Here is a 27636-nt window from a genome sequence, read left to right as displayed (position 1 = left end):
TTGCATCACGGGAGTATTCACTGGCTGAACTACTGAAAAAATAATTCTACACTAGACGATTATCCCTCAAGTACTATGGACAATATTTGTCATGTAACTACAATGGAGGGGTCTGTTAGACCTCTTGATTTTTTAAAATATAATACAATGGTTTATTGTACAAAATATCTTTTGTATTCCGAAAACTCTGTACGTTTTACACATTAGTATAATATGGAAATTTAAAATGTTCAAAATAAAATCAAGTGTTGAAAACAATGTGAAAATCAAATCAGCAAAAAAAAAAAAAAACCTACTTTGCCTTGGTTTTTTCTTGAAGATTCACTTATGATCATTATTAAATAAACAATATATTTTTATATTGAGGAAAGGGTGGGAATTCAAAATATAATGTCCATTACTTCATTTAAAATCGTTATTATGAATTTTCTGGTTTAAAAATTTAAGCAGAAAAACCAGAAAATCAATCTTACCAATATTTAGTTACTTTTGCCATAGACATGTGTTAATAAGTGAATCAATAAGAAAGCAATGAAAAATAATAACTAGATTCCCCTTATAACAACACAGGCAGTTAATTTACCATAATGCTGTTCCACTCACTATTCAGATATATACTTAATACACACTTTCTTCGAGCACTCCAAACAAAGTAGGACTCCACACTGATGATATTTTTATTTATTTATTTATTTATTTCTTGCTGAACATAACAGGCTTCTGCCCAATACATGTTCTTATTCACACCAGGTTATAAATTAAAATTAATTAAAATAAAATAAGTAAAATAAATTAAATTCTATATCTGTATGGGCCTTGAACAACTCCTTCTCGGAGGTCCAGTGGCCATGGCATTTCGGCAAACAGCATATGAACTAACAATGGCAATTGGCAAATTAAAATGGCATGATAGAATAAAATAGTTAACATAAAGTTAAGGCAGATGATAGTAAAGAGCAAGATATCGCAACCATGTGAACCTACTTCTATCTCTTACCCTGTCAGCATGTCTGATGGAATTATTACTACATGCTGACATTGTCTTAGCCTCTAAAGTACTGAGTGCCAATCTCTTAGGACCTATTTATGCTAGCTACTTCACTATTTACATTCCATGCCATTACATCATATACTACCTTGTATTTCACTGAGACATTTTTTTCTCACTGCGCATAAAAACTTATTCAAGTCACTGTCATTCCTCCACTAATTTGCTATCCATACAATAATATTTTGTTCTCTTTGTCTACACATTTTTTGCTGCTTAGCATTTAAGAATTTTGCCCTTAATTTCTCTGTTTCTATACAATCACAAAGAAAATGTAAATCATCATGTTCAGCCTCACATAGTATACACTGAGAGCTCTTCCCACTCCTATTTCACCCTTTATTTCTATGCAGCTCCATCAGCCACCATAGTAACCCACCCTTTAATCTTCTGTTCCCAAATCTTATACTTAATTTGGAGAACTGGTATACCTTGTAGAATAGGCTAAGTGAAGGCCTTTCCCTACATTCTTCGAAACATTTCTGGATCTGTATGTCCTTAATTCACATTGTTAGGGCCCGCTGCATTCTGCTATTGCACCCCTTCCATCCCTCTCGCCAAATATATCCCTTACCCAGTTCCTCAACATAACTTTTGAGTTTTGCTAGCCAACCCTCATCATACATTCCTTCCAGTTCATATCTATATATTTCCTGCAGTAGAATGCCGCCACTTCCTTGTCTTAGTCTAGTCCAATAATTTAATACCCTTCTGGCACAGTCCAACTCAATAAACTCTCCACATAAGATTAGCGCCCCCACATTAGCTGTACATTGCGGTAGCCTCATAACAGCCTTGCTGAACTTATATATTATTTGATTCAGGCTATCCCTTTTCTTTTCTAATCCCCACAATTCAACCCCGTATAGAGCTCTACTTGCGACCAGAGATTTTTGTAATAGCCTAAGTATTTTATAGCTTGCTCCTGGGTATTTGGCGACTAGAATTCTTATTGCTGCAAGGGCTGTAACCCCTCTCATCTTGCATATCTTTATGTGGTCGTCCCAACCACCTTTTCTATTCAGTATCATTCCTAAATATTCTAATCTATCCACTTCCTTTATTTTTGCCCCTTGTATCCACCATTCCCTTACTTTTTTTATCCTCCTTCTTCTACTAACAATCATCACCTTTGTTTTATTAGCATATAGTTAATTTTCAGCGACCACTTATTCGCATAATCTACTAATTTATTCAGACTTTTCTTCAGTCCACCCCTAGTCAGCGTCGTTAACAGAATATCATCAGCGAAGATTAGTCCTGGGATCTCTATATTACCCACTGCTGGTACAGTCCACCTAACCCCTCCATGCTCATCCAATATATCATTTATAAATAGTATAAATAATATGGGTGATAATTTACACCCTTGTTTGAGGCCCTGCTTGCACTCTATCAGTTTGCTTATTAAATTGTTCTCTAGTTTGACGCTACTATATACTCTTTGATACAGCACTTCAACCGCACGTATCATTTTCCTAGAGACTCCCAGCCTCCCTAGTTTGTCTATTAACTCCTTTCTGCTCACCGTGTCGAACGCTTTCTCAAAATCTACTGCTGCTAGAAATAAGCTTCCTTTTTCCCGCACAATGTATTTTTCCGCTGGCATTTTCACAATCATGATATTATCTATCGTTTGCCTCCCCCTCCTGAAATCTCCATGGTATTTAGAGATTATGCCGTTGTTTTCATCCCAGTCTCTTAGTCTGTTGGCTAAGACACCTGCCACACTGATGGAATGGATACCTCGTTTTCCTCTTCAAAAATGGAGGGCAGAAAGCACACTTTTGGTTGAGAATGTCTACTCCACCTTTAGTCAGGTTGTACAATTTATTTAATTCAGATTTTCCTGTTTACATTGTTACTTGCTGAGTGATGCATAGAAGATATTAATATTACAGCCCTGGATTTGTTTGGAACGGAGGATACCAGAATCATATTTTCAGTATATCCATGAATGATTGACTGCACTTCATGTGGTTTTTTTTAGCAAGAAACTTATATGGGACTAGCTGATGTACCCGTGCTTCGCTATGGAATTCTACATTGAATACAGAATTCTACGTTAGGTAGTGTACATATTGTGAGCAAGATTGTATTAAATTACATAGCACTTAACGTTACCCTAGAAACGCGACGGATCAGTCACCAAACATCTATTCTCATATGAAAACTGGGTTATGGAATTTTCATTGTAATGGTAGGCCCTCTTGCCTACCATCAGTCACAATCAGGTTGGGGAGTTTTCATTATAACGGCAGACATTCATTCTCCACCTGCCTTTTTACATCCTCAGAAAGACCGTCTTAGTAGTTTGCCAATTGAAATGAACATAGGTCATTACAATGACGTCAGTAGGAATGGCGCGATTAAAAGCAATGCTTTCATATGAAATACGCGATCAATTGAAAAACCACACATGTTCTCACTTTTAATGAACCGTACTACGCTGCCGATCTAACAGTCCAAAGTTCCAGAGCTGGAATGACCAGCCCAGACAGCCGTGATCAGTGAACACACTTCGTCTTATTGTGGCCGGGTGGGGGTGTCGAATAGTGGAGACTCCCAGGGCAAAAACTATACCCTTTTACTAATCTGTTTCCTAGGAGTACCCGATGAGTCGGAAAATCTCAGTTCACTACACTATGATGAACCAGTTTGTTACGTACCGGCAGTATCAGAAAATGTATGAACCAGAGGAATGGCATGCTAAAGAGGAAAGTTTTGCAACTTCCCAGCTATTTCCCGCCAATATTCAGTCAGGCTGTTATACTCGGTAAAAAGCAGTAATCCCATCTGAATTGAGCTGCAGCATAAGAGACAAAGAACAACACAACAAAGAATGGTCAATGTAATGTTATTGTTGATAACAATGTTATGCACTTTCAATATTGTAGGCCTGCATATTTAGTTTTCTTCCGACTCTGAAATACCACTCTTATCATCGTTGCTACGGTAGAACTGAATAAAAAACATAAATGGTAGGAAATTGTATTCTCTATAACTTTTGTTATGTAGTACTTTTCGATAGGACAAATAACATAGGTATTTAAAAATTAAATTTTAGCCGCCTTCCCCTAAAGTACAATTTCATCCAGGGTGAATAAAATTGTTTACAACTTAGACTGTATTTTCTTATTCTCCGACTCTATATACCGACTTTCATTAAATTCTGTTAACCCGTTTTCTCGTGGCTCGGCATTGATATGGACTTAGCAACAAAAATACAAATTCATGAATATCTATGTTATCAAAACCGGTACGGTAACGATGTATGACATAAATGATCAGAAATTGAATTCTATATAACTTTCGTTATGCAGTATTTATCGATAGGACCACTAATAATATAAATATTTGAGAATAAAATTTTAGGCCTTCCCCTAAACTACCATTTCACTCAGCGTGAATAAAATTATTTATAGCCTAGATTGTAGAGGCTCATCCCCCGACTTCACATACCGATTTTCATTAAATACTCTTCAGCCGGTTTCTCGTGATGCGTGTACATACATACATACATACAGACAGACAGAAATTACGGAAAAGTAAAAATTGCATTTCCTTGTTACTATGGACATGACCGATACAGAAATACCATTCTTTTCAAATTCTGAGCAATGTACAGACAAAACTCTTATTTTATATATATAGATTTCTTTCTTGTTGTGCTTCAATGTTCCAATATACAACAGATCTCTTTTTGAAAGCTTGGTCACTACTTTTATTGATGAATATCAGTTATCACTAGTAACATTCCTTTTATTGTTCTCAATGGGTAGATAGGTATGCAATGAATGTTACATCCTAATAGTTTAGTTGAGAGCTGCTACTTTTAAAATACAGTGAAACCTCATAACATGTTTCCTCAGGGAACAATCTTGTCTACTGGAAGTATTTTAATTTTGTCTTCATTAGTTAACGATATAACAATTTCTCTTCTACATCTCAACTTTCTTGTCAGAACAATGAATACACAAGCCCATAGGAACAAGGTGTTATAGTATTCACAAACTCGACGAGCTTCAAGGTCAAGCTACCTGCTTGTTATCTCGCAAACTTCGTCTGTCCTGTGGCTCAGACAAGAGATCAAGGGAGGTTCACATTCCACAAGGGATGGACAAAGAATGCTTTCAGGGCTGCGTAAAATGTTATCACACTAAGCAATAAAACGTATGAGGAAGGAACGAGGTTTCACTGTAATGAGAAGTAGCATATTGTTGTATTATGAAATCTTAAACATCAGCAATTTTGCGATATACAGTACCTTGACAAGAAATTATTCATATTCATTGCAGGCATGGGCCTACTAGTCCTCCAGACTACCCACAATGTAGTCACAAGGGTCCAACCTTCAAATGTCATAAATTGCGGATGATTGACATTCAGAAGTTTCATGGAAACTTTTATGAATGTAACAATAAGATTCAACAAGATACATTCATTTTAAAGCATCTGAGTATAGAGCAGCCCAAAAGGGAAAGAACTGTCAAGGAGGGAAGTTCAAGAAAAGGGGTCAGTGTTCAGTACTATATAAAACTTGCTAATACAGAACAATTTCACATTCAGGTCTGCCAAAGGACATTCTTGAATGTATTGCATGTCAGCAAAGATCGAGTTCAGAGGATTGCCAGAAATCACTTCATGACAGGGAAACTTCCAACAGAACAGAGGGGAGGAGCTAGGATCAAACCAGAGTACACTGAAAAGAGACACTCCGTGAAACGTTTCATTGAAAGATTGCAGTGTTGTGAAAGTCACATATCAGACAGTATCTACCCGGAAATTTAAGCATCGCTAAGCTTTATAAAATGTATAACAACAAACCGCCTGAAGAACTCAGGGTGAAGCGGTGGTTCTTCTGTGAAATTTTTACGCGTTGCTACAACATAGGATTCGGAACAGCAGTTACTGACGCTTGCTCAAAGTGCATAGAGCTCAAGGAGAAAATTAAACTTGAAAGTTTGAACGTAGCACTGAAGAATGATTTAATCTTGGAACTTAGAATACACAAACTAAGGGCTGCAGCTTTCTTCAAAAAGCTCCAAGAAGAAAGGGACAGCATGGCAATATTTTCATTTGACTGCCAAAAGAATCTTGTGAATCCAAAAGTTCCCGATCAAATTGCCTATTACAGTCGTCAATTGTACACCTATAATTTTACCATTGTGAGGGGTACGACTTTGTGCGGATGGCTGCGGAGGACAGAACCGCAATTCTACGATGATTGCAATGTGGTCATATTGTTTGACACACACAGCTCCGCCTAATATAGAAAGTGCTGAATTGGTCTTTCCTATGACAGGCCACTCATTTCTGCCCTCTGACAGGGTATTCGCTCTCAAGTCGAGAGAGAGATACGGAAATGCCCTATAATCTGTAATCCAGCAGAATATGAAGACATCTTTAGCAAACATGCTGAAGTCTTCAAGTTTGGCAGAGACTGCTCGGTGAACAATTGGAGAATGGTTGCTGAAGATATGATGAAAAAACCTGCATCTTGGCACTTTAAATTTTCTTCAGTGAAACGATTTGTTATTAGCAAAGACTCACTGGGAAATGTCACCCTTAGAGGAGAACCTCATTACAACTCAGACATCGGTTTAGAAAAATCGGTAATGAAAAAGGGAAAACGCCTGCGAGATATGCTAATGCCACCTGAATTATTGCCAGGAGTAAACTTGAATCCCGCCAACGTAAAGGACGTAAAAAGATTGCTTGAAAAGCATTTTGGAATGGATTGGGAAAGGAATGAGCTGCTTTCTTTTTATAAGAATCTGTTCACCTCAATTTCTGTAGACAAAAACAATCTTGTTGAAGAAACAGAAGTTCTTTGTGATGGATCTCAAGAGGAGGGAACAGATTTGAGAGTTTGATTAACAACAAAGTGATGTTTTATTGTTCAAGTTATTTCTATTGTGAGTACAGTGTAGCCTACAAGGGAAGAATTCTCTCCAAATACTATGGATAGGATGTAAATATGATAAATCACACTGCTGTGTTTAATTTATTAGTGAATATCATTATACTGGTAGCAAAAAAAAAAAAAGTGTATGTGTACTGGTGAGTTTTATTACAACATTATATTCCCAATTCTTTCATTGCTGGGTTGAGTGGCTCAGACGGTTAAGGTGCTGGCCTTCTAACCCCAACTTGGCAGGTTCGATCCTGACTCAGTCCGATGGTATTTGAAGGTGCTCAAATACGACAGCCCCGCGTCGGTAGATTTACTGGCACGTAAAAGAACTCCTGCGGGACTAAATTCTGGTACCTCGGCGTCTCCGAAGACCGTAAATGTAGTTAGTGTGATGTAAAGCAAATAGCATTATTATTTATTAATTCTTTCATTTTCCTTGTTTTAAAATAAATTGTACGAGGTAACATATTTTGATTTTTTTTGGATGCTCCAAAACTCGTCTTATCCAAAATACAAATGTAATTTATTGACATTCTGCTAATTCTATTTATAATTCTTCAGTAAAGCGACCCTATGACATTGGACTTGAACGTGTTGTAATACATTTAAACAAGTGAGACTTATATTACAAAAATTACAGGTTTTTCGCTTTTACTGAAAAATCACTTATGGTGGATAAGACGAGTTTTGGAACGGACCGCCTCATATATAAGTACAAGAACTGGAAAAAATCCAAAGAAAAGCAGCTCGATTTGTTCTGGGTGATTTCCGACAAAAGAGTAGAGTTACAAAAATGTTGCAAAGTTTGGGTTGGGAAGAATTGAGAGAAAGAAGAGCTGCTCGACTAAGTGGTATGTAGGATTCTAAAAGGTTTGTTTTGTCACCTATTCAATACATATAAATTTTACAATTTAGGAATTTATTATTGATTCCACTTGAGACATGTTTCGCCCTTCATTGAGGGCATCATCAGTCAAAATTAACTCCTCAAGGCAAAAATCAGGTACCTGGTTAGTAGTTGACATGCACAAATTAATACATATTATTAATACACATTACAAAAATTAAGTAAGAGAAACAGTTGTACAATAGTGATGGTTGAACATATAGGTTTATAGAATAAGAAGTCAGCACCAATGTGTAAAATTAAAATAGTAGAGTTCGGCAGTGGTGCTCTGGAGAACAGTTGATGCAATCATAGGAAAATATAAAGTTTTAAAAATATTTACATTATAACAATCAAGGGAGAAAGGGTGTGCTCGGCGTCAATGTTTGTAACCAAAATTAATGTCAATGGTTGGTAACTATACAGTATTTACATTGTCCAATTGAACAGTTGAGAATAGAGTTTTAAAAATATTTACATTATAACAATCAGGGGAGAAAGGGTGTAGTGCTCGGCGTCAATGTTTGTAACCAAAAATTAATGTCAATGGTTGGTAACTATACAGTATTTACATTGTCCAATTGAACAGTTGAGAATTTAACAATTTATATACATATTTACACAAGAGCAGCTTGGTGAGCAAGGATATAAAAAAATCTAGTACCAAGTGCGTCCTGTTGTTTTAAAGGTTGGAAGAAGAATGTAGCATTGACATTTCAGAAATTTGCAGAGTGGTTTATCTTAGTTAAAATCACCGGGGGTAGGGAAATATTCCATAGCCAAATGAGGTTTATAGGCATCAAGCTGAAAGTTGTCTGGTTGCAGCACCAAGATCGGTACGGAGACTGGTCAGTGTGGATGGAGACTCATGGGTATTCAGTGCGTTTGAATGGCAACAATGATGACAGTTATTTGTAGGTAATTGCTTATTAGGAATATGTTGCGGGTTGAAACTTTTGCTTATTCTTTTAGTTGACTTCTGTAGCTTCGAATGTTATGTGAAGACATCGGTGTGAGATGCCGGTGAGACTAAACTGGTATGTTCCGAGCTGTCAGTGGAGAGATGGCGTGGAATGACATTAGTAGACGAATAAGTTTGAGTGGCGTTTATAAAAGTAGGAAAGATCACAATATGAAGATAAAGTTGGAATTCAAGAGGACAAACTGGGGAAAATATTCATTTATAGGAAGGGGGATTAGGGATTGGAATAACTTACCAAGGGAGACGTTCAATAAATTTCCAATTTCTTTGAAATCATTTAGGAAAAGGCTAGGAAAGCAACAGATAGGGAATCTGCCACCTGGGCGACTGCCCTAAATGCAGATCAGTATTAACTGATTGATTGATTGATGTTTTGAGAATTCATTAAGATTCTCTTCTTCAACTTACAGATTAAAATCACATGCATGTAACAGACCTTATTTTAAAATATATGCTCTAACATAAAACTGTTTAAAAACAATACAATACATATTAAAACTTCAAACATGAATATTATTCCTATTATGTCCAGTCTTGTCCTGTAAAAATCGTGTGAGAGTTCATTTATGGTATTAATATTAAGCTGACTAACACTTATCAAATATTGTGGCGGTGGTGGTGGTATAAATGATTTTAAGAAGCTAAACATTAAGCTCGTATCCCTTAGAGGACAGCAAAAATCAGAGTTTAAATAATTAATTTTAAATACCCTATATAAAAGTGACTAATGTAAATTTACCTGTAGCAGCCAATGTATGAGCCTTTCCACAAGCTATATGTATGATTTTCTCTGGCTTCAGGGCTAAAAAGGAGAAAGAATAAAACAACAGTAAATCATCATTTTAAAAATATATTTGTCCACAAAATCATAATTTATGAAAAAAAAAAAGAAATACTTACTTTTAACACAACTAGGTCTTGTCATGATATTTCTATGACCCAATCCCAGCTGTCCATAGTCATTGTTCCCAAATACAAACACACGCCCTTTTTCTGAAAATAAACAAAGGAAATGTGGGTAATAAATATTATTCCATTTTAGAGCAATAAGTTATTTTGCAAGATTTGTTAAATGAATGAAAATTACAAATTTATTTTGAACTTTACCTATGTAGAAAACAAACTCTTAAATAAGTGACAATGCTGTGTGAAAAAACTGGAAATGTATCTCTCTCATCAGTAAATGTTGTAAATTTACCATGTATATACCACGTATATTCCTGAGAAGGCAGCTAAGAAACAGGATCTGCTTGATATAAGTCATTACAGTCCACCTCAAATGGAGTTCAGTGAGAAATTGATAAGCGAGTGAGTTCAGAAATGGAAGTGAATATATTTCCATTCTAGTTTGATTCATTAAAAAGTGTTTAGTGAATAGTAAGATGCCAAATTTCTTCTATTTTACATTTGTGTTTGTTTCTGTTTTTGTGCAATTAGTTCCTTGCTATATACAAAACAAAAAAGAAGAATAAAAAAATAAGTGACCACTAAAACCACAATGCCTAAATTCACTGTGTTAATTTAATGAACCTACTTGGATTTTGAACTTCTTTTAATATCAATCATGTTTTAATAAAATATTAATGAATAAAATTTTGAGAAGCTTCCTTTAGCTTGTTTGCTGTTATCAAGACTAACGTTGTAACTCATGCTCTGAAAGGTAGTTACGTTATTCCCACAGTAAATATCAGCTTTCATAATAGTGTTACTGATTTTACATTCCACTTACTGCTTTTATGTTTTTTGGAGATACTGAGGTGCCAGAAGTTTGTCCTGCAGAAGTTCTTTTACATGCTAGTAAATCTACTGACAAGAGGCTGGCATATTTCAGCACCTACAAATATCTCTGGGATCGGACCACCAACTTGAACTCAGAAGGCCAGCACTCAACCATCTGAGCTACTCAGCCTGACAATATCAGCTTTCAGTTCTAGTTTCTGAATTACCAACTTGATTACACAGAAAACTGCTTTGGTAAGTGTAAAATGGTAAAACTAACAGGTAAGTAAAGTATTATTAAATATGCATTGGACATTTATATTTTGTCTTCAGTAAAATTTTATTTTTGTTAGTTACAACATTATTCATGCTACTCATTCAAATGTTCTCAGACTATAAGAATTATAATATACCAATCATTAATAAATTTTCTAAATAACATATAATAGCTACTGAGAAAGAAATGTACATTGTGTACGGGTCTTAATGAAAGTTGTTGTTGTTGCTTCGTGTAATGGCTAAGAAAAATACAAGGATCTACACCTGGCAGAATGAGAGAGCTTAGGAATTTGACAATCTTCTGAATTCTGATAAAGAGCTGCAAAATCACGTTTGTAATGGTGACTGTTCAATTTCAGTAATAGTTACAAAATAAGCCTATAAGGAGTTCAGTTCTATATTCAGTTACTTTAAACATTTGTATGAGAAACCAATCCAGCCTTTCCCATCAAGGGACATTCCTCTCTGGACTCTACAATGTTTAATATCTTGTCATTATAAGTAACTTTATTATCTACCTCAATTGACTGAAGTAAATCTTTTGGGATTATAGGTCATGACAGGTGGTCACTACCATTCAGAAGTGTGTGTTTTCTCACAGTTACATCAAATATTAATGACAACATGGTGAGCAAGAGAATTTATTGATTCTTACAAATGGATCAATATGCATACACTAACATGCTGTTTCCATACACAGTAGGTGGGAACATTCCTACGTTCAGAGAAAGCCTCATTAAGAAAGAAACAATGCTGTGAGGGAATAGGAATCTACACAGTGATATTCTATGCCTTTTTTTAAAGGAATTTCTATTTTAAAAAGGGAAAATCATAAAGGTTATAAAAGTAACAACACAATGGAAGTCCACATATGTTACAGAAATCATGAAGAAGAATGTGGGAAACATTCTATATTTAGCTACCACTTAAATCATCAATATACAGGGTGATGGCCAAACTTTCAGGACACATTCCTTACATGTAGGCCTAGAAGAAAATATGATATATGGACATGGATCTGAAAATGTTTTATTGCCATGTTAGAACTCATTTTCTATCACCCTGCATAGTACATTAATCATGGGAAACACACAGGAATAGAACATACCAACATACCACATGAAATTATTTTTTAGATGAAATATTCAAAACGTTCCCTGTTAATATTGATATATGCATCAACCTGCTGTTGCACAGAGCACAGTGAAGAAAGAAAGTAGTGAAAATCTGGTTGATGTCATTGCTTCCATTATTGTCTGAAGAAGATGAAACAAGGGATTTTGTATTAGCATCCTTTCCTGGACAGAAATCAACAACATGTCACTTTGTATTGTTCTGGAAATCTTGGATAATCAAGAACTGAAGTGATGGGATTGAAAAAGTGTGAAGAAAATTACACTATTTTTGAGACAAATGAGAAAAACATAAGTGTAGGGAGCTAAAAAAAAATGGTAAGTGTATTACCAATGCCTTCTGTAAGAACTAGCAAAGCAGAAAACAGATTATACTTTCAGTACAATGGATGAGAAAGATATCAGTATAGGGAGTAAAAAACAAATTGCGAGTGTTACAATTGCCTTCTATAAGAGGTAGGAAGACAGGTCATAGATTATGCTATTAGTAAGACAAATGAGAAAGACAAGAGCTAACAAGGCAGGAGACAGATTACACTATCAGTAGGGCCGATGACCTTAGATGTTAGGCCCCTTTTAACAACAAGCAAACAATACTATCAGTAAGGCAGATGAGAAAGACATCAGTGTAGGGAACAAAACAAAAAAAGATATATGTAAATTTCTCTGGTACACGAAAAAACTTAGAATCATGAATATGTTATGGCACTTAGAAGATGAGAGAGCGAGTACAGATTCTTTGGTTGATTTCCTCTTAGTAGCCTCTTACGACATGCAGTGGGTACAGATAATGAATGCACCCTGTCACTCCACCCACAGGGGAGAAAAAGAATTCCGATAAATCAAAATAATAAATAATTTTCTCTCCCTTCTGCAGTGTTCAGAATTTTAATTATGTTTTCACATTAAACTTATTTGCTATTGCTTTGTTTACATCCTCTCTTTATAGGTCTATTACGTCCAACATCAACATCTTCCAAAAACATGCCTTTCCGCCTACCAAAAGGGCGTCATTCTTCCATCCATATGACGTACACTGGGTTTTTTACAGTATCTTTTTTTGTTGATGCTAAACTGCTTGTGCTAATTCCAGATAGACCCCCAGCCAAAAACACACAGGAATAGAACATACCAACAAACCACATGAAATTATTTTTTAGATGAAATGTTCAAAACGTTCCCTGTTAATATTGATATATGCATCAACCTGCTGTTGCACAGAGCACAGTGAAGAAAGAAAGTAGTGAAAATGTGGTTGATGTCATTGCTATCTGAAATAAATAAATAAATAAATAAATAAATAAATAAATAAATAAATAAATAAATAAATAAATAAATAAATAAATGAATAAATGAATGAATAAATAAATAAATAAATAAATAAATAAATAATAACTATTATTATTATTATTATTATTATTATTATTATTATTATTATTATTATTATTATTATGGGCTATAAACCTCCATCACTATGCTTTCAAATTTCAAACCAGTAAATGAGAGATTATCCATATTAACAATCAAATTCACCAAGACATACAGCCTAGTTAACATACATGCCCCACAAATGATAAGAACAGATCTGATACAGAGGAAGTGAAAAACTTCTGGGACCTACTGAATGAAAAGCTCAACAAAATTCCCAAACATCATGTGAAACTTCTTATGGGATATTTCAATGCCCAACTTGGCTGAGAACAAAAGTACAAGAAAATCATTGGAAACTCTCCTCCCCACAAAAGAACCAATCAAAACAGCAAGAGATTGGTCTCCATTTGTGAAAACCATAATTTGCATGTCAACCCACTTTCGCCATCTTCTCAGAAAGCAGACAACATGGCGATCTCCTATCCCAACCATCGCAGAGTTTCAAATAGATCATGTGGCAATCTCTCGATAAAACAGTCCTGAGATTATGAATGTAGGGGTTAAAAAAGGCGTAAACGTGGCCTCAGACTACTATATGTGTATAATTAAATTTAAATCAGTCCCTGCAAACTCCAACAAGACCTCCAAAAATATAATTCAGTTTGACAATAATAAACTCCGACAAAAAGTCACAGAGTTCCAGGAAAAGGCTCGACCGATCGACTGTGACTTTAACACCACCAAAAAACGCCTGACTGAGGCTGCAAAAGAAGTTGCTGAAAACAAAAGAAGCAAGAAACATGCCTGGTGGAATGATACCTGTGTTTCAGTTCTCAAGTAAAGGCTTCATGCATGGAAACAATATTATTCAACAAAATCGCAAACTGACTGGGAAACGTACAAAGCCCAATGGGTCCAGACAGCTAAAGTGATCCGAGCTGAGAAACGTAAATATGAAAAGTAACTTATTGAGAAGATTGACCAAGACTTTAAGAGAAATGAAACCAGAGAGTACTATAGCAGGAAACTTACGGGCTATGAGATAAGATGAAGTCTCTCATACTGCATTGGCACTGTAGGTGGCTCCAAGTAGCCTACGCAGTGGCCTTCATGGTATGCACTAGCCATGCGTCTTGGTGGGTGTGCTATTTACCAACTTTTTTTTGCAAGTTGCTTTGCGTCGCACCGACACAGATAGGTCTTATGGCGACGATGGGACAGGAAAGACCCGGGAGTGGAAAGGAAGCGGCCGTAGCCTTAATTAAGGTACAGCCTCAGCATTTGTCTGGTGTGAAAATGGGAAACCACGGAAAACCATCTTCAGGGCTGCCAACAGTGGGGTTCGAACCTACTATCTCCCGAATACTGGATACTGGCTGGAAAATTTATTTCCAATAACGGACAATTTATATTGGTATTATAAATTTACTCATTCGGGACAAATATTTCAGGTTCCCTATTGGAATCAACATCTATATCATCTGATGGCCAGGCAGGCATCAATTTCTGGTAATGAGATGAAGTCTCTCATAGTACATTGGCACTGCCGGTGGCTCCAAGTAGCCTACGCAATGGCCTACACGGTATGCACTAGCCGTGCGTCTTAGTGGGTGTGCTATTTACTAACTGATGAGCCTAACTTAGCAAACTGAGGCGAAACGCTGGCAACCAGGAATGAGTTAGCTCGAAAATTTATAATGTCCAATAACGGATCATTTATATTGGTATTACAGTATAAATTTACTCATTCGGGACAAATATTTCAGGTTCCCTATGGGAATCAACATCTATATCATCTGATGGCCAGGCAAGCATCAATTTCTGGTAATGAGATGAAGTCTCTCATAGTACATTGGCAGTGCCGGTGGCTCCAAGTAGCCTACGCAGTGGCCTCCATGGGCCATTAAACCCACAACCCCGCCGAATCTCCTGGCCAGAGAGAAGGCGTTACCTTCTACGTGGTTCACCCCTCCCCCTCAGGAAGGGGAATGAAAACTTTTCATGATGATGATGATGCCTCCACGGTATGCACTAGCTGTGCGTCTTGGTGGGTGTGCTATTTACCAACTGATGAGCCCAACTTAGCACACTGAGGCAAAATGCTGGCAACCAGGAATGGATTAGCTGGAAAATTTATTAATGTCCAATACTGGACCATTTATATTGGTATTATAAATTTACTCATTCGGGACAAATATTTCAGGTTCCCTATGGGAATCAACATCTATATAATTTGATGGCCAGGCAGGCATCTATTTCTGGGAATGAGATGAAGTCTCTCATAGTGCATTGGCACTGCCAGTGGCTCCAAGTAGCCTACATGGTGGCCTCCACAGTATGCACTAGCTGTGCGTCTTGGTGGGTGTGCTATTTACCAACTGATGAGCACAACTTAGCACACTTAGGCGAAACGCTGGCAACCAGGAATGAGTTAGCTGGAAAATTTATAATGTTCAATAACGGACCATTTATATTGGTACTATAAACCTCCGTCGCTATGTTTTCAGCAAAAGGAAGGTATGTTGGCAACCTCAAACGAAGAAAACTGTACCATCCTTGCCGACTACTTTAAGAACTCACTAAATTACGATCAAACCAAAAATCCCATCAAGACAGAAAAACCCATACTCAGATGTCCAGAATTGAGACCACCTGACAAAGATGAAATCAAGTGCCACAATGCCCAACTCAAAAACAACAAAGCGCCTGGGGAAGACTCTGTGATTGTAGAACTTTGGAAATATGCCCCTGAAGAAGCAGTTCAAATGTTGCAGAAACAAACAGAACAAATTTGGAAAGAAGAAATTCTGCCCAAAAACTTGAAAACGGCATTCATCCATCCGTTGCACAAAAAAGGCAGCACGAAAAAGTCAACAACTACAGAGGAATATCCCTGATACCGGTAACGTACAAAATTCTCTCACTTGCTATCCTGGAGCGTTTAGAAGCCCAAGTCAAGCGTCAAATAGTCGAATACCAAGGGGGCTTCAGGAAGGATCGTTCAACTGCTGAACAGATCCACAACCTCAAAACGATCATCAGGCATTGTAATCTCAGGTCCAAACAGTACGTGTCAGTCTTTGTGGACTTTAAGAAGGCCTACGATTTGATAGACCGCGAGGGTCTGCTGAACTTCTTCAACGAATTTGGTGTTGACCGGAAACTGCTGGCAATAATTAGAGCCACCCTGACTGACACAAAATCCAAAGTAAAGTTCCTAGGATGCCTATCAGATTCCTTTGAGGTCAAAACAGGAGTCAAACAAGATGATGGGCTCTCTCCGATGCTTTTCAACTGCGTGCTCGAAAAGATCATTAGGACCTGGTGAACAAAATTATGAGAAGCTGATTATAGTCTCCTGAGAATGGGAACAAAATCTAAGGGGATCATGATCGACTGTCTAGCATTTGCTGATGACCGCCATTCTGTCAAACGATGTAGAAACTGCTAGGATGCAAAGCGACCTTCTAAAAGAAATCGCTGAACAAACTGGCTTACAGATATCTTTTGAAAAAACTGAAGTAATGACCAACATCAAAGGTGCCCCAGCAAAACTCCAGACAAAATACGGGAAGATCAACTGAGTAGAAAAATTTAAGTATCTGGGTGAGATCATAATGAACAATGCACTGGACAAAGAAGCACTTAAGGAATGAGTACACAAGCTTGAAATAGCCTATCAAACATAGCGCTCAATATACAGCAAAACATGCCTGTCCAAAAATACTTAACTGCATCATTAAAATACTGATCTGAAGCCAGTAGTTATGTATGCAGCCGAAACCCTATCCGTAAATGCTAATAAAGGACTCCCCGAAGAACTGGAGAAAAAAAGAGCCCAAAATCATTATTAAAAGTTCAACAAAGGAGTGTACAGTAAAGTAGAGAAAATTACAGAAACAATCCATAAGAGATGGTAACGATATTACGGTCATCTCAAACGAATGGACGGAAACAGGCTGACTAAACAGATCTTTCACTTTTTTGATTCCAAACCCAAAACCACAATGCCCTGGTTTATGAACACCAAGGAAGACCTCCAAATGCTGCATATAAAACCCGAAGATGCCTTCAATACAGATCTCTTCAACAAAAAGACACTGATGAATGGGATAAACCGAGACAAGCAACCAAAAAGAAGACAAGGTGCCACCTGGACAGAGGAACGCAAGCTGGCCTACTCACAGAGAATGAGGGAATTCTGGGCTCAAAAGAAAGCGAAGCAAACTGCCAAATGTAACAAGACTTAACATGGTCCTAGATGGCCCCAACGAATAATAATAATAATAATAATAATAATAATAATAATAATAATAATAATAATAATAATAATAATCTCAAGGCAGACCAATCACTGCCACAATCAATCAATCAATCAATCAATCAATCAATCAATCAATCAATCAATCAATCAATCAATCAATCAATCAATCAATCAATCAATCAATCAATCAATCAATCAATCAATCAATCAATCAATCACCACTGATCTGCATTTAGGGCTGTTGTCCAGGTGGCAGAATACCTATCAGTAATTTACCTAGTCTTTGGTATAGCCTGAAGCCTTATATGCCACCAAGTGCTTGGCCCTCATTCACCAAGGTGAGATGGAGATCTAAATTAAAGAGGGGAAATTTCTACAAAATAGCCTTGGTCCACTTAAAAATTCTGAGAGTGAATATAATTTGAAGTCGAATACAGAGCAGCACTCTACATGTGAAGCTCTCTTTCTATGAGGAAAACAAAAGTCTCATTTTTTCCTTTCTATTTGCTTTACGTCACACCGACACAGATAGGTCTTATGGCGACGATGGGATACGAAAGGCCTAGGAGTGGGAAGGAAGCGACCATGGCCTTAATTAAGGTACAGCCCCAGCATTTGCCTGGTGTGAAAACGGGAAACCACGGAAAACCATCTTCAAGGCTGCCGACAGTGGGGTTCGAACCCACTATCTCCTGGATACAAGCTCACAGCTGCACGACCCTAACCGCAAGGCCAACTCGCCTGGTAGTCTCGTATATTACAGTCATCATATGAATGTCTAACACCAAAATAAAACATACAATTTTTAATCTCCTCATGAATTTTAAATCCATCACATCATTCGCAACAGCGGTAAAGGAGGATCTGACTGGCACTTCTGATGCACTGGTTTAAGAAGTAAGTTCAGGACCTGGTTATTTGAGACATGAAATAATTGTTCTGGAAAGAGTGAGGAAAAGAACTGGCGCAAAGTGGTCTGAAGAGTGAAGTGCATTCACCGCCAAGATGAAGGAGTAGTGGAAATACAGAAAGGCTAACTAGTGTTGAATGTTGTCCTAAGTGAATGAAATGATGTGTTTAAAAAAAGAACAATTCTTCAGTTGTGATACTGAGAAATAACGTAGTCAACCTAGTAACTTACTACAACTCTGATCTGCAATAGAGAAGAACAAGGACTAGAATGGAGACAAGCTGTTATTGTCCTTGAAATTCTAGTTACACAACTCATTTATAATAAATACAACAAGATGAAATAGCCAAGCAGAGTGGCAGAGATGGGACAGCATTGACCTTCCGAGCTCAAATTGACAGGCTGGATCCCAACTCAGTCCACTTGTATATGGAGGTCAACAAATACATCAGCCTAGTTTCAACACATAGAAATCCTGTGGGACAAAATTCTAGCTCTACTTCATCTCCAAATACTTAGTTAGGGGGATGTATTATTATTATTATTATTATTATTATTATTATTATTATTATTATTATTATTATTATTATTATTATTTACATTTTATGGCCTTCATTAGGCCACTTTAGTCAATTTTACAAAAAAGGTTCTTTCAACAGTTTCCCATCAGCCCAATACTTTGTCATTCTCTCGGACCATAGCTTTCTTTCTTCAACTGTCTTTTGATCTTGGTTTGTACTCTGGTTTCTTTGCCTATTAGTCTTTTGATTTTGTCTATTTTGCTTTCTAATCTTCTACTGTAATTTGCAGTTCTCTCATTCACTTTTCCTTTGCTTCTCTGGCTTTCTTCTCATCCTACACAGCCGATATGACGATTGAAGATCCGTCCAGATGACCCCCCGATGAGTGTTAAAGCTCTCCCTCCTGATGAAGCTGGAAAGCAGGAATGAGCTTGTTGGAGCTGAGAAGAAATGATTGTAGAACTGGAATTGATGAGAGAGACAATCTATTTGAAGATGTGGAGACTGTCCTTGTTCTTCTGAGTTTTCTTTCTATTTTGGCCTCTTCTCATATTGACCTGTCATTGTGTTTTTCCTATTATGTGTTCCTTTTGATGTTCTTATCTTTCTATATTTGACTTGGGGGACATGAGAGAAACCTCCCAGAAGGGTGTATTTACATGTGATATTGTCATACATCCGGGTGTCTCTTGGGCAACAGATAGGACTATTCCTAGACGGCTAATTCTCTTACTCCAGTAGCACTATTGCAACCTCAGTATGGTGAACAAATATTTCAAAGGGTCCTTTTCAGGACCAAAGCTAACAATCCTCTCAGTAAACACAGAGGGCATGACATTGAATAAAGAGGCTATATTATAGCAAATGTGCCACATACACACACGTGACGTTCTTTGTGTTCAGGAAACTCACAGAAGTAGTACACAAAACCAACCAAAAGTACCAGGAATGCGACTTGTCGCCGAGAAACCTCATGGAAAATATGGCAGTGCCATTTTTGCAAGCCCTGAACTCAATATACACTGACTGACAGAGCAAATGCAACACCAAGAAGGAGTGGTTCGAAAGGGATGAAAGTTGGGGAAAAAACAGAGACGGCACGGACGAATAATTGATGTTTATTTCAAACCGATATGCAGGTTACACAATGCACACGGCATCGACTCAGTAGGATGTAGGACCACCGCGAGCGGCGATGCACGCAGAAACACGTCGAGGTACAGAGTCAATAAGAGTGTGGATGGTGTCCTGAGGGATGGTTCTCCATTCTCTGTCAACCATTTGCCACAGTTGGTCGTCCGTACGAGGCTGGGGCAGAGTTTGCAAACGGCGTCCAATGAGATCCCACACGTGTTCGATTGGTGAGAGATCCGGAGAGTACGCTGGCCACGGAAGCATCTGTACACCTCGTAGAGCCTGTTGGGAGATGCGAGCAGTGTGTGGGCGGGCATTATCCTGCTGAAACAGAGCAATGGGCAACCCCTGAAGGTACGGGAGTGCCACCGGCCGCAGCACATGCTGCACGTAGCGGTGGGCATTTAACGTGCCTTGAATACGCACTAGAGGTGACGTGGAATCATACGCAATAGCGCCCCAAACCATGATGCCGCGTTGTCTAGCGGTAGGGCGCTCCACAGTTACTGCCGGATTTGACCTTTCTCCACGCCGATGCCACACTCGTCTGCGGTGACTATCACCGACAGAACAGAAGCGTGACTCATCGGAGAACACGACGTTCCGCCATTCCCTCATCCAAGTCGCTCTAGCCCGGCACCATGCCAGGCGTGCACGTCTATGCTGTGAAGTCAATGGTAGTCTTCTGAGCGGACGCTGGGAGTGCAAAGCCTCCTTCAACCAATCGACGGGAAATTGTTCTGGTCGATATTGGAACAGCCAGGGTGTCTTGCACATGCTGAAGAATGGCGGTTGACGTGGCGTGCGGGGTTGCCACCGCTTGGCGGCGGATGCGCCGATCCTCGCGTGCTGACGTCACTCGGGCTGCGCCTGGACCCCTCGCACGTGCCACATGTCCATGCGCCAACCATCTTCGCCACAGGCGCTGCACCGTGGACACATCCCTATGGGTATCGGCTGCGATTTGACGAAGCGACCAACCTGCCCTTCTCAGCCCGATCACCATACCCCTCGTAAAGTCGTCTGTCTGCTGGAAATGCCTCCGTTGATGGCGGCCTGGCATTCTTAGCTATACACGTGTCCTGTGGCACACGACAACACGTTCTACAATGACTGTCGGCTGAGAAATCACGGTACGAAGTGGGCCATTCGCCAACGCCGTGTCCCATTTATCGTTCGCTACGTGCGCAGCACAGCGGCGCATTTCACATCATGAGCATACCTCAGTGACGTCAGTCTACCCTGCAATTGGCATAAAGTTCTGACCACTCCTTCTTGGTGTTGCATTTGCTCTGTCAGTCAGTGTACTTTCAACCTCCATTTCTGACGATGATGATAAAGAACTGATATCAACAGAATTATCAAACTGTATGATAACGTCAATTTATAAACCACCAAATGTTCCATTTCACTTCTCCCAGTCTGTTAATCTTCAAGGAGGGGCCGACGACCTCAGATGTTAGGCCCCTTTAAACCACAATCATCATCATCATCAATCTTCAAAGAAGTAAGATCCATTTTGTTATGGGTGACTTCAATAGCCATAGCTACATTTGGGGATATAGAGATGACAATGAAGATGGACTAGCTGTTACAAATTGGGCTGAAATGAATCACTTGTCTTAAATTCATGACAGCAAGCTTCCACACTCCTTCAACTGGGGCAGATGGAGACGTGGATACAATCCTGATCTCATATTTGTTACTGATACCATATCCCATCAATGTGTAAAGGAAGTCTGTGAACCTATTCCTCATACTCAGCAGAGACCAATTAAGTGTCAGGTGTTCTCAGCGGTTCAACGTCAAATAATATCTTTTCGAAGAAGATACAATTTTCAGAAAGCTGACTGGGATAACTTCACCAAGAGTTTAGATGAAATGATCTTGAACATTGATCCAAGTCCAGAATCATACGATAAGTTCACTGATGCTATCAAGAAATGTTCACGCAAGTCAATCCCACGTGGTTGCAGAACACAGTACATACAAGGTTTAGATCGCTGTGTAGTAAAAGATCTTGAAATGTACATCTCACTTTTTGAAGTAGATCCTTTTAGTGAAGAAACAATACAGGCTGGCAATAAACTGATAGAAACTGTTGGTAAATTGAAAAGGGGACATTGGATTAATTTGATGGAAGAATTGGATATATAATGTATATAAGAAAATATTTATTATTTTGCACCTATTCAATACAATACAGAATGTTAACATATGAGTTAAAACATTGTTAAAATATAATGAGACATGTTTCGCCTCTTCTTATGAGGCATCTTCAGTCAATATCAAAACCTTAACTTTTTTTTTTTTACCAGGTACCTGGTTAAAGATTATTCTAAACTATGTTGGAAGATGATGTGTATGGGATAAAATTTACAGTCCATCATAAAAAATGTTTCTGAAATAATTAAAACTCTAATACAATGATAAATTGTACGTAAATCTTTTAAGGAAGTAGACGTCATTTGATTGTAAGTAACGTAATTGATGGCTTGAAGCTGTAGTCAATGCTTGATGTAGAAGGAAATTGACAAGCTAATACATAGTAGAAAGAATATAAAATAGGTTCAGTGTTGAATATAAAATGGGAAGGAAAAGCATTCCAATTACTGGGCCAATGTTGTTATTTGACGTTGGCGTGTATTTTCATTACTTGTAAGAATTGGATATGTCGCAGAGCAGCATCAAAGCCTGGAGACTACTAAAACATTTGGACAATGACCCCACCAAGGCATTTGTTCATTATAATGTATCCCCAAATGAAATAGCCCATCAGCTCTTGTTCAATGGCAAAGTTAAATGCAGAGCTAGACCATCAACATTTCTAAGGAACACTGAAGATGAAACCTTTGAAATATCCAAACAGAAAAGCACCTGGTCTAGATGACATTCTTATAGAGCAAAATAAACATTTTGGAAATAATGTTACCAAAGAATGGATACTCCAACTCTTCAATAACTGCTTGGAGCGCTGTCACATTCCAAAAATCTGGAGGAAGGCCAGAGTAGTTGCTATCCTTAAACCCAACAAGGACCCTAATGACCCAAAGAACTTTCGACCGATCTCCCTTTTGTGTCACCTCCTCATGATCTTTGAAAGAATGCTTCTTAACTGTCTTGCACCATCTGTGGAGCCTTTGTTAATCCCAGAGCAAGCTGGTTTTAGGCCAGGCATGAACTGTACTGCACAAGTAGTAAACCTAACACAGTATACAGAATATGGTTTTTAATCCCGAAAAATCACAAGAGTAGCGTTTGTAGACCTTTCTTGTGCCTATGACACCGTACAACATCAAATGATGTTACAAAAACTGTACAGCCTGACAAAGGATTTCAAGCTACCAGAATTGTTGCTGCCCTTTCACAGAATCGACGATTCTTTGTTGACTTTCAGGGTCAGCGAAGTCGATAGAGAACGCAAAAGAATGGTCTTCTCAAGGAAGTGTGCTAGCTCCCTTACTTTTCAATATATATACCAATGACCAGCCACATCCACCTCATACTAAAAGCTTCCTATATGCTGATGATCTGGCCTGGCTACTCAAAGTGAATGCTTTGAAAGAGTAGAAAACAATCTCACTTCAGCATTGGATATTTTGTCTCAGTACTATGAGACCAATAATCTCAAACCAAACCCATCAAAAACTTAAGTATGTGCTTTACATCTGAAGAACAAACAAGCCTCAAGGAAGCTGCAAGTGAAGTGGAAGGACAAACTTCTAGAACATAATTACACACCAAAATACTTGGGTGTCACTTTGGATTGTTCTCTAACTTACAGGGAGCACTGTTCAAACATCAAGGCCAAGTTCTCCTCTCAGAACTCCCTGCTCCGTAAAGTGACAGGTTCAAAGTGGGGTGCCCACCCTCATACAGTAAGGACAACAGCCTTAGCACTTTGTTACTCAGCAAGGGAGTATGCTAGTCCCATTTGGTATAAATCTACACATGCCAGAAAGGTCGATGTTGCCCTGAATGAAACATGCAACATATTACAGGATGTCTGAAAATAACAACAGACAAACTATTCCCTTGCAGGAATAGCCCCTTCTGAGATTAGACATGAAGTAGCTGCAAATGTGGAGAGGTTAAGGGCTCCTACCAGCTCACCCCTACATGGACACAAACTACCACCAACTCGATTGAAGTCCAGGAACAGTTTTATGCACCCCTCATTCCCTGCTACTGCAGATACAAGACCAGACTTCTACTCTGGAATCAGAAGATCCTTTTTTATCCAGAAAATCATCCCCCTGGTCATGAAGAAATCTGGACTACATGGAAGGCACTGAACAGACTAAGAGCAGGCCTTGGAAGATCAAAGGACAATCTGAAGAAATGGGGCCTCCTGAAGGGGGATCAGACGCTATGTGAATGCAGCGTGGTACAAATTACAAGACACCTTATTAATTGCCCTCTATGCCCTGTTAAATGCACAGAACTTGATCTGGCACAGGCCAGTATCAGTGCTGTTAACGTGGCCAAATTCTGGGCCAATATTTTGTAAATAACTGTTTAATGATTTGTAAATACTGTAATTTCATATACCATATAATCTCAAATACCAACCAGCACCAAATAAGACCCGTACCCTAAATTTGAGATGGCAAACTACGGAAAAAGAAATTCAAATAACTTACATACCTATTTCATTTTCTTCAAATATACCACAAATATAAATTCAAACAGCTTACAATTAATAAAATCATCACAAAAATTGTAAATAAAATTGGCCCAATTCTCACATCATTCACAATTCACCGTCATCTGAAGTTTCACCATAGGAACTTTTGTCGCTGGCATCTTTCCACAAATAGTCGTCCTCACTACAGCCCACTGAATCAGAAATTCCACATTTCTTAAAGCTTTTGGACACTAAATCTTTGGGAATGCGCGCCCATGTGGTCTTGATCTAGCTGTATATTAGTCCCACTTCAGGCCTCTTCACTCGTCCGGTTGGTGTTAACGAGTGATCACCTTCAGACATCTATTCAGTGTACAACTGTTTCATTGAAGTTTTGAAAGGCCGGTTCATGTACACATCCAATGGCTGTAGAATAGAAGTGAGTCCTCCGGGAATTATCACAAGATCAGTTTTTCCTTTCCTCATCATATCTTTTATGGCGTCATTTGTATGTCCTCGGTAACTGTCCAACACAAGCATGTTTCGTTTTTGTAACAAAGCTCCCGGGCGACGTTGCCAAACGCACTTCACCCAGTCCTTAACTAACGCACTGTCCATCCAGTCGAACTCATGTGTTCTAACATGAACACCGGACGGCAAGTTTCCTTTAGGAAGTATTTTCCTTTTCAGAATCACATATGGAGGGAGTTTGGTTCCATCCGCTAATACGCACGCCGTTACCATGCATCATTGCTTTTCGTTACCACCTGTTCTGATGGTTACACTTACTTACTTGTGCCAGGCTCCTCACTTTCATCTATCCTGTCCGACCTCTCTTGATCAACTCTTGTTCTTTTCCGACCCCGATGCTATTAGGTTTGCGAGGGCTAGGGAGTCTTTCATTTTCACGCCCTTCGTGGCCCTTGTCTTCCTTTAACCGATATCTTCATTTTTCGAAGTGTCGGTTCTCTTCCTCTTTTTTCCTCGAATTAGTGTTATACAAAGGATTGTTGCCCAATTGTATTTCCTCTAATAACAATAACCACCATCACCACCCTCTAATAAACGTTCCCCACCCCCTTTCTCTATTTATCATTTCTTTATCAATTACTACGGCAAGTTGTTTCGAGTTGAACCTCGTATTTCTTTCATTATTTCTTCCCATTTTTTAATAGATTTTTATTTGGCTTTATTCTTTTTTAACGTTTTTAATTATTTTAAAACCTATATATCCACTTTGATTTTGACGAAATTAAATCCTACACTGTTTTCCTAAGACTTCATTCACGTCATCTTTTACTCTTCGGCCGGAGAAACAAATGCCTACAAGACCTGCCTAGCAATGACTTTACATAAGTGCATACTTGATCTGCTTATGAACTTCAAATATATTTGTTTTCGGCGCAAGATAGTGATGTTCTGTTTACTCTCTTGACTGTGATTATTGTGTTTTGAACATTAACTGAATTGCTACGATATGATACAATGTTAATATTTTGCCTGTGTTCAATATATTAGTTGTTTTAAGATCTTCGCTAATTGGCTGATGATGACACTTGAAATGTGTTGAAACCGGTCCCAATAAACAGGTTGTAACTACTTTTTACTACGGAGTATTGAAAGGTGGATCCTTCCCTATAATATTGTACATCTTCTTATCACGTTTTTCTATCACAAATTTGTGGAGTCGTTCTGCAATTTCTGGAAACACTGCATTCTGCCTGCAGTACGCTCTGCGATCATCGTTACTTTTTAGAAGTTTTTCCTTCTTCTTCCGCCAATCACGAATACATGATTCATCGATATCGTAATTTCTGCCAGTGGCACGATTTCCGTATATTTCAGCTTTGCTTACAACTTTAAGTTTCTCACGCACAGTAAATGACCACAGACGTCGTTTTGAATCCATCGCTTACTACCGAGACAGCACTTTCACGGGACAGATATGGAACTCTTCTTCTTCCTGAGTGTGGTTGGACTCAGTGCATTATCGTCCAGTCACTAAACAGCTGATTGGAACCGACATGTGTACATCTATCACTCGCAAGAAGCACGGAGGGCGAATCAGTCATAATACTCCCCCCCCACAAAAAAAAAAAAAAAAACCCACACACACACAACAAGTCACCTTAGCACACAGAACAAAGGCGATTTACATATAACAAGGGTCAGATGACCTATATCCCACCAAAAATTATGAAATACGTTTTGCAATGGAAACTCTCACACAACAACAGTAGGGGTGTTTATAACACAATGTGAGGTTCATCAAGAAACCGAGTTAGGCTGTCGATAAGGACAGGAGTAAGGGAGGATAACAGACACGCTATACTGGTAAGCAAAGGGATAGCCAACCGAACTAAGGAAGATAAAAAATGATGTCGGGTACATCATAGGCCGGACATTGAAAGAAAAGGTGGTTACTATCACCGTCAGGCAAACCGCAGACACAGGGAGTGGGGGGAGAGAGGTGAACGGGTTTTGTATTCAGGTGTGAGAGCAAGATTAAAACGTAAGCGGATGATAGTTGTGATGTGTTGTTGGGAATACATGCCATAAAATTACCAAGGTTTATGAGGAATGATGGGTTGTAGCTGATAATAGAAGTTACCCTTAATACGTGACGAAACAATCCAGTCAGATTGCCATTGCTGATACGCTGTAAGCTGCACTTCAGCCAATAGTTCGGAAGGAGGGAACGCAATGGAGATAGGGGAAGAATGCTGGGAGGCGCGTTTGGTGGCAGAATCAGCTGTATCATTGCCCGTAATCCCAGCGTGGCCAGGAATCCAGACTAATGTAATATAAACACCGGATTGGTCTAGGGTATATAATAAATCTTTTA

At 38.5% G+C, this 27636-nt stretch overlaps 1 protein-coding gene across 2 annotated transcripts in view; it reads right to left on the bottom strand.

Moving 5' to 3' along the window:
• The window catches only part of LOC136871180 (X-linked retinitis pigmentosa GTPase regulator), a 151595-nt gene that overhangs the window by 115741 nt on the left and 8218 nt on the right, over nt 1–27636 (bottom strand). For both annotated transcript variants that reach the window (XM_067144963.2, XM_067144964.2), the window contains exons 3-4: nt 9734–9826; nt 9573–9635 (exon numbers count right to left, since the gene is read on the bottom strand). In XM_067144963.2, coding sequence (XP_067001064.1) covers nt 9573–9635; nt 9734–9826 — 156 coding nt within the window. The remainder of the gene's footprint in view (nt 1–9572; nt 9636–9733; nt 9827–27636) is intronic.

The sequence above is a fragment of the Anabrus simplex genome, chromosome 1 (genome assembly GCF_040414725.1).
Source record: "Anabrus simplex isolate iqAnaSimp1 chromosome 1, ASM4041472v1, whole genome shotgun sequence".
NCBI classification, from domain to species: domain Eukaryota; kingdom Metazoa; phylum Arthropoda; class Insecta; order Orthoptera; family Tettigoniidae; genus Anabrus; species Anabrus simplex.
Note: the sequence above shows the minus strand (reverse complement) of the source record. Positions and strands in the feature narration are given on the sequence as shown.